General features: G+C 45.5%; 1 protein-coding gene across 1 annotated transcript; it reads left to right on the forward strand.

The window, feature by feature from the left end:
* Nucleotides 1–1,273: 1,273 nt before the first annotated feature.
* On the forward strand, nt 1,274–6,840 carry LOC113464894 (uncharacterized; the record flags this gene model as incomplete). The annotated part of the gene is made up of 4 exons (XM_026817492.1): nt 1,274–2,034; nt 2,960–3,700; nt 3,881–4,332; nt 4,979–6,840. Coding segments are annotated over exons 1-4 (3,561 nt in total), but the record flags the coding sequence as incomplete, so codon positions are not given.
* Between the last annotated feature and the right edge of the window lie 2,448 nt (nt 6,841–9,288).

Raw genomic sequence — 9,288 nt, forward strand, 5'->3', positions numbered from 1 at the left:
CCTGTGTACATGTACCACTAACTGTCGTAGACGTACAGTTTAGAGATTGAGTTCGATCCAGTATCCCACTAAACAAAAGTGAGCGCATTCCGATGCCTTATCACAAATACGATGACTCATGATAATAAGTATTCTGATTGTTCATAAAGTGTTATTCGAGGTTTTTGGCCGTAAGATCTTTTTCCCTTGGGGTTCACCCCCAAATCAATGGTTCTTTTTATTTAAAATCAAATCTCTTCCTCCTTTCCAGCATCCTTTCCATTCCTATTGTTTTTTATTACTTTAAAATACGTAATGTTAGCAAAAGGCTAAAATTACTACGCGACATGTACGTACATATGACGTATTCATATCACGCGACATGCGATACACGGACATCGCAGTGAGCGCATGATGTTGGCAATACTTATTTGACAAATATTCATAGAATCCTTCTGTTAAGTCCGTGGATGGATCGAGATAGAAAATATTTATCGAACGTACTATAAAAATATGGAATATATTCTTTCTGGGCGACGCGACGTGGATGCGCGGGCAGGCGTTTGTTTTCGATGTACCATGAATGTTCCGTGATCGAACGGCGCTGAGTCGCGAGCGAGCGTAAAAATATACTCCGCGCGATAACTGCGCCGCGCGATAACAGTCGCGAATGTTTCCCGACCTCTCATAACCAAACTTCCGGCCCTCCACCCTCTCGATTCGGCAATGACAACTAACCCTGGAAAATTCCAAATTTTACAAGTTCCAAAGTAAACGGGACACCTCTACGCCGCTTCCGAAAGTCACCGTCGCTCGAAAATGTGATACGACCGTTGCCGCTAAACCTTTGGTATAACTGGATTATTCGAAATCCCAATTCATTCGCCCAATCGCAGCATCGAGGATACTCGTATTAATTCCTTGTCACGATCATCAGAATTTCTATTGAGATATTTAGATTATTTTTTAAACGACTGATGCGTTTACCTTGAGTGCATTGATTGAATTGAAGGGATGAATGGTTGAGACAGGTTGTATCTACGTAACAATTGTTGAATGAACGATAGCAGTTATGAATTAATTCGCAGAATCAGTGGTCCTCGGAGTTTGCAATAGCCATTTATTCACTCAATGGAAATCATTACTGTTCGCTTCATAGATCACACTTTCATCATCGAGACAATACGGCTCATTCAATAAAATGAGGAATCGTTTTCAGAAGATGTCATACGTTTCACTAGACGCAACGAACCAAGATATTAATCGCGCCGTGGTAGCACAATTCACGGTGGTTAAACTATAATGCAATAAGAGTGTTAAACTGATCAGTGTAGTCCGTCAGTAGTATTTCTGCTGCAAGCATTCCCTGGAATTCAAACATCTCCAATTCATACGTTTCGGAACTAATCGACCATTTTTGCACGCTCTTCGGCCCAGCTCGGTGATACCGGTAACGCACTATGATTGTTCGACCGTTCGATAATCGCCTGCTCGCTCGAAATAAACGCGAACGTGCGGGAATAGATTTGCAGCGGGTCTGCACGATTTCATGGATTTGAACGAGAACGTCGTAGTCGGAGTCGAGCAACGCGATCGATCGGAAAAATCGCAACCAGATACGGCGGACGAGAAAAATTCGAGCACGGGAAACGAGAGGGAAGAGAATCGGGAGCTCCCCTCGAGAGGGTCGAACGACTCAGTGAGAAACGGCGATTCCGCGAATCCCAATGAGAACGGGAAACGTCCGTGTCGGAAGGCCAGCCTACGAAGAGAAAATTGGGAAACGAAAATGTGTGAGCAGGCGAAAGACCTGGTTTGTCAGGTGAACTATCCCGATGGGAACGTGGCCAATTGCACCGGGGAAAATATTTGGCAACATAATTACGGGGACGAATGCCCAGCGAGCAGATACGACGCGAAGCGTACTAATGATCCCAACAGAAACTGCAAAAGCGGAATCAACATCAGCGTCGTTTCTCGGCAGGAGATACCCTGCGAGAACCTCGAGGTGGAAAAACCGATGTACAGCGTTTCGTTCAAACGCTGCTTTGACTCGTGAGTACTTCAAAATAGAAATAAAACGATATGTATGCAATAATAACATTTTCAACGAGTGTTTAACAATTTTTTAATTTTTTATTTCCTCGTAATCCTACTTCCTTTCCTTAGTTCGTGTATTATTATTGAAGTATTATATTTCCCATCCCTTAGAAGCAATCCAAAGAGTGAAACCAAACGTAGAAGATTCTTTTCCCCGTCGAACAGGTCGAAGAAATCTAAGAAACAAGCAAGCAGGTATCTCACGTAAAGACACCTAACAGACTAATAGGAACAAATATGATGGCTTACAAATATTGTCTATTCATCTTTCCGATGAAGCACAGCATTTTGCACTCTTTAAACACTTTCTGTCGACTTCATTGTGCTGTACATATCTATTTAGATACAATACTGTTCGCTTGGACAGCTTCGAATAGTCCATATTTTTATATGGAATTGTATACATATAATATGAGTAAAATAACATTGATATGTAAATATATATAATTTAGATACGGAAATGATGAAATGTAGAATTTTCCTAAATATTTATTCTTTGATCTATCGCAAAGCATTGACTAACTGTGACTAAACACTTGAGGCTATTCACGTGGAAGCCAGAAGCCTGTTATATTTCCAACAACAACGTCTTTTTGAAGTTTGTACATCAATGTAAACTAATGTCTTTTCCTGATTTATAATGCAAACGGATTAAACTAGTAAACAAGAATTTGAAAAAAAATTCCTTTCTATGACGTAAGCTTATATATCAATTTTTACCCGAAGTTATTCAAACGAAGAGTACTGTAAACAGTTTTGTTCAATTGATGCGTTCAAATTCATCAGTTAGGATATACAATTAAATCACAAAATCTATTCATACTAAAGGTATATTGCAAGCATTGATAGCATAATGAACATTTCAATGAAACGTACACAGATGCGGTGAAGCCAACTACCGCTGCACCTTCGAGAACTGTTGCGGTAACTGTGAGCCATACATCATGGAGATACAGGACGACGACTGCGGCGCATATCAGAGCTGGCAGAACACCGATTTTGATTCGAGGAACTCCTGTTTCGAGGAGTGTTGCTGCACGCGCGACATGAAAGTGTATTCATCGAACATGAGCGTGCGTCGCCGACGATCTTGCTCTACCTATTCCGAAGCTGGTAACTGTTGCTCGAGCGAACCGAAATGCGATTTCCTCGCCACTGATACGTCCAGCAAACAGTGTCTGCAACGCGTGCACTTCGCGAAACTGGAGAACTGCGCGAAAGCAAATCATTCCGCATGCTCGTTCTGTTCGAGAAAGTGCACGCCATCGAAGGCCAGCTTGTTCGTAGAAATCGGCGAGAGTGTCGCTGACGTCTGCAAGCTCGCATCCGGTCAAACAATCCGATGCGAGGATTCGACGGAATCGTTGAAAGACGACCGGCGAAAGGATCGCGTGAAAAGGAACAAATCGGACTCGCTGAGGAGCAAACTGAAGAGAAGCGGCCCGAAATGTAATCTGGATTGCAAAGGTCGACCGGGTGCAGTGGCCCGTAGCTGTTCCGATAGAATTGCGACCATTGACACGCACGATTGTACGGAACAAATGCACCGAGAACCTTTTTGCGCCGAAATGGCGAGGACCACGCGGTCCACTGTATGCTTTCAGGATATGCGAGATTGCAGGTAAAAATTTTATCAACATTTCGCATACTCTTGAAGGTCGATTCCCACTTAAGATATTCTACTGAACATTACACTACTGAAAATCAAGCGAAAACTTTTTCCGGGGCTTGAAAGGATGGGAAGGGGGCGGGAGGCCAGAATTAAAACTTAATTAATGTATTTAAATACTCTTGTCTGTAGAGCACAAACAGACAGCTCTATGTACCTGAACAAAAAGATGACGGGTTGCAGCCAGCAATGCGAGGCGATCGATTATTCGCTATTGGATGACATTCGAAGGGGGAAGATCTGGTCACAGCTGCAGGACACGTACAAAAGTTTCATGAAAGTGGCGACGACGAGTATCGGTCAGATCGTGAAACAATCTTCGAAACTGAAACGATCGAAGACATGCGCCAGCAAGGAACGCGAACGTTTCACGTGCGGCACGTGCACGAACGACTGCGCGAATAACGTCACGTGTGCTGATCAGTGCAATCAATCGGAACCGTACAATGACTGCTTGTACGGAGGACAATGCTGGAAAGAGATGATCACGCACAAAGCGAACAAGTGCGACGTACATTGCTGCAGAAATGTCTGCTATGAAAATATCGCTGGACTACCAAACTGTCAAATGCCCCTTTGTCAAAGTACGTTTACAAGTTCAACTATATTTTAACACCCTCACACTGCACGTAAAAAAGACATATTCCGTGTCCGGTGTTCTCCGCGTGGTCCGTTAATTTCTTTTTTCGTTTTTACTATACCGAGTGTGAACATCGTGATGACACTTTGTGGTCTCCTCAGTTGGCAAATTTTTTTTAGGGTACACGTAGAGAAAGGAATTTGTAACCGCACGTTGCAGTTCCAAGAAAAGGACGAAATCACGGACGCGAATCATCCAGGGATGCAGTGTGAGGGTTAAATTACACGGTGAAATAATCACGATACACTAATTTGTAACTGTAAGATGAAATAAATACCACTTTCCTCTTTTACGTAACATTCCATACCTTCAATTATAACTTTCAACGTAACATTAAATCTATCGACAGCTTTTCTTCACTAATATACTACACTTATGTCTTTTACATTTGAGTGGAATTTCGTTTAGACTGCAGCTCAAATAATAATTACAACTTCGACAAGATGACAGTACAAACTTCGTTTTCTCTTTATTTCTTATAGAAGAATTTAAAACCGCTCATTCGACCGGTGCATGATAAGTTTAGTGTTAAAGTTTTTGATACATCCTAGTAATTAGTTTCTTACAAAGTTCGGCACTTTCATTCCCAGATGATTGTTGGAAGCCCATTGTCCATGCAGAGGTAATATCGAAAAAGGATTGCCGCTCTCGCCCTCGCTCGAAAAATTTGCGACACCTTCCGCACAATAGCTTTCGTAAACGGGGCGGAGGTGAGACTAATCAGAAGAAGAAAGTGACCGGCAAACGCGCCAGTAAAAATCAAAATCTATCCCCGATGGCAAACCCAGCCCCAATGGCACAGTCGAACCCAGCGACACAGTCGAACCCAGCTAATAGTCAGCAAGCAATAGCGGAACCACAAATGCAACCGTTCGAAATCCACGACGATCAAATCGAAAGGGCCACCGTACACATAGATGTCAGTGTTCAGGCGAACGCGATTCGAGCCCGAGTCGAACCGTCGGCTCCTTACGTCCAGGAGAGTATGACCTATGAGAAACGAGTGAAAGCTATACAACGTTTAGGAATGTATCCTGATGCGATGCCGCTGGCAATGCAAGAACAAGAGAGTCCAGTGATACAAGAAATAGGCACCACGTTGCATCCTCTTCCACGGAAAGAGGAATCGAAAGTGATAAAGAGATTAGCTCTTCAGAGAGCGCCAAGAAAACAGTCTTCTACAACTGCAAGATCCACGGTTGCGGAAGCCCCTTCAAGAATACGGCACGATGTAAGCAGACCAGCTAAAAAACAAGTAACGAAGCCGGACAGAGTCCTAACAGCTGCTCAACGGCCAGCAGTAGGCAGAGGGGTACAATGTATGCTCATCAGAGAAAGTCCGCCAGTAAGCGGAATAGATCCCAGACAGATACCTAGCCGAACGGATCCGTGCACTTGCAGGCCGAGGCCAGGACCATCCGCGGCTCGACTTGGGCAACCATTAACGTCAGTTCCTACACGACCGGCTAGACAAACGGACAGACTACCTTCACGGGTAGAGAAAATAGACCGTGTTCAGCCCGCACGTCCTGTCGCAGATGTGTGCGTTAGAGACCCTGCGGACATACTAAGACCATCGAGGACCAGAGTACCCGATGTTCAAAGAGTTCCATCGGTGCCTCCTCCTGCCAGGCAACCTTCTGCAACTCCTGCCAGGCAACCTTCTGCAACTCCTGCCAGGCCACCTTCTGTAACTCCTGCGAGGCCACCTTCTGTAACTCCTGCCAGGCCACCTTCTGCCATACTAGCTGGTATTCCACCTCCTGCACCACCACCCGCGCAAACTGACAGCTTTGTCAGTTTGCCTACGTACGAAGGAGATGATATCCCGGACGATATTGCGGACGAAGCTAGGGAAGATGTTCCGGATGAAGCTAGGGACGATGGTGCAGACGAAGTTAGGGGTGATGGAGACGATAGAGACGCTGATGTGGACGATCTCAGTGATATCGACGCCCTCAGACCCGATGATCCATCCGCAGCAGTCACAATGGATGACCAGGCGGACGATGCTGGACCTCAGGATCCTGAAGGAGACACGTCAGATAGTCCCATCGTATCTTCCCCTTCCCAGGAAGATATTAGTCCCTCTACGTCGCGACCGGCCGCAACTTCTTCACCGGTTCCTGCTGCCCCGCCAATCGCTACTGCTCCTGAAGCTGCCCCAACAGATGCCCCTATCGCAGACACTACAGCGTTGCAACCGATGCCGGATATGCCGCAGGATCTAGACCGTTCACTTCCAGGTGGACCGTTCGAGTTCAGCAAAGAAATCAATGGAAGGCGGATGCACGTCAGCGTGCAGATGCAGACGTCAAACACGATTCTGACCCAGATTTTATCCGAGTTTCAAATCGGGAATAGAAAGCGTCAAGTGTTGATGAGCATCAAATTGCAAGCGAATCTCGATGATCAACAACAACCGCACCTACAAACGCCGCCGCCGCCGCCGCCACCGCCGCCGCCGCCGCCACCGCCGCCGCCGCCGCCGCCGCCTCCGTTTCAACAACTACCGACAGAACCAATGGAAACCGAAGTACGTACTCGTTTCTTCCGTAACTAATGAACGGACAGTTTTCGCGTGAATATTCTCGATCGTACAGTTACATCGGAGGAGCGGGAATTAATGGTAAAACGAAATGCTGAGATTGAATATTCTGCACAGGCGCCGGGGATGCAGCCTCAGCCGGATGACTACTCGCCGTACGATCAGCAAAGGGCAGTAGGACATCCCGCCCCTGCTATGGCTCCGCAATGGGCCTATAGACCTACAGAAACTCCGAGTAGAGAGCTGCTAGACGACATGAACTATTTATCCGACGAGAGGGAGAGACCCCGCCACGCAGACGATCCTGTGCAGCCAATTAGTAATATTTCTAAGTCGATTAACGTGTCGGACACGTAGAGAGGAAGCGCTAAGTTTTTGGAACTCATTTAGCGAGATATGTATACATATATATGGTGTCTGAAACGATCAGCACCAGTGTTCTAATTTCTAATAAGAAGTGGATCAAAAAGGTACACACATGGACGAAAACGCTTTATCAAGGGGCGCGGTAGCGGCCCGAAGGCAAGTTTGAAGCCCGTCAGGCGGCAGCATTGCCGTCGGGCACCGCGTACCCTTATATACATGTAAATTCGACATTTTGAATTTCTTTCGTGTTGTATATACAGGCAGTTGTTAAAAACTAGCGTTTCTTACTACCTACATAAAACTGTTGACTGACTGAATTTTCATGATATAAAAAATAAATTGCACTACATTGGATTTCAGGACCGGGTTACGATGCCTGTAGTGGACCTTGCGGAAGGCTAAAACCCCGGATACCACAGTGAAAGTAGAGAACTTTTGGAAGGTAGGACATCACAAAGTTTCTTTATACATTCATTAGGACCACATGCAATGATGTAACGTATAGTGTAAATCTGGCTTTACAGTATCGAAGAAGTACTCGGAAACATCGTGACAATAGAAGGCTATACAAATTCCTGTATTCATTATGTAAATGTAAATAAAGCTGCAAACGCACCTAAGTTCATTATGTACACGTACATCTCATAACCTCACGACTCCATTCCTCCCTAAAAAAATACAATCCGCGTTCTAAATCGACAGTGTGACTCTCAATATTTATAATTAATTAATAAAGATTACTAAAAACAAAGAAAAATACTTGCAACTGCAATTTGTCCAAATTTCCCTTTCACAAATGGAAAACAAAATTTGGAATAATGCGATTCCGCTTTCAAAAAATGGTTACTTAAACGATCTATAAAAAAAAGACGTTGTTAAGAAGTAACGTAGCCTGTACCCGCAAACCAAAAATGACTTCTAGAATACAGCAGGTAAAACGGAAATACGAAAACATTTCTGCGTTACATATGTATGAATTTTTTAACTATTCTTCCACACATTCTTATTCACGAATAAAGTAGAGTCTACGTCGGATGAAAAACTTCATAAAACTACTAAAACCGACCACAATGATTGATTGCGACTCGGATTGCTCAGCCCTGGGAAGGGCAGCCCTAATGAAAGACAGCAAGACTGGCATAACGTCTGAATCGGAGTACTGTCAATCGACCACATCTAGAGATGCTTCGATCGAATCGAACGTCGAGACCGACGAGGTGAGCGTCATCGCGGAGATATATTCGATGACGGACATTCCAGATTCCATGCGAGCAGAGGTACAGGGGCCGCCGAGGCCCGGAATGGTCCGAGCGGACATCTGCGACGGGAAATACGTGGTCCTCAATTCGTACAGGGACAAAGCTGTGAACACGGCGGAGCTCTGTCCTTCTGAACCAGGTCCGACGGTACCGCACCAGCCGACGTCGCCGGAAGTTCAGAAAAAGGTGATTTGCCCGGGGAAAACCGAGAAAAGGCAGAAGGCCGTGAGAGAAGGGAGTCCACCGGGACGTCGATTGGCTGCATCCTATCCCTCGTGTTTGAAATACGCTCAGATGAAGATCAAGTGCGGGGCACCACAGTGCAACGCTGGTTGTCCGAATCTGATCATATCCGAACCCGCGCAAACGGACGACATGACAGCCGTCAGTATGCAACCGAACGATCAGGGTGATAGTACGAGTATGGAACCAGCGATTCCGGTACCGGCAAAAACTCCAAAACCCAGTTCGAGTTTGGCCGCGATAGAGGAACAGGAAGAGGGACCAGAGATAGAGGAAGTGACCGAGGAACAGTTAGGAATGGAAGATATGGCGGTCGGTTCTGAGGTAACATTAGACGCGTCGAAGCACATCGACACCGGAGATCATCGGCGGCCGGTCTTCACCGCGGGTTTGTTTGAAACTGGCACGATGTTGACTTGCCACTCAAGCACGTGGCTGGACAGACGTAGAAAGAGGGGAGATTGCGGAATGATTTACACCGCTC

This window comes from Ceratina calcarata, unplaced genomic scaffold (assembly GCF_001652005.2).
Source record: "Ceratina calcarata isolate Rehan_Ccalc_2016 unplaced genomic scaffold, ASM165200v1 scaffold135, whole genome shotgun sequence".
NCBI classification, from domain to species: domain Eukaryota; kingdom Metazoa; phylum Arthropoda; class Insecta; order Hymenoptera; family Apidae; genus Ceratina; species Ceratina calcarata.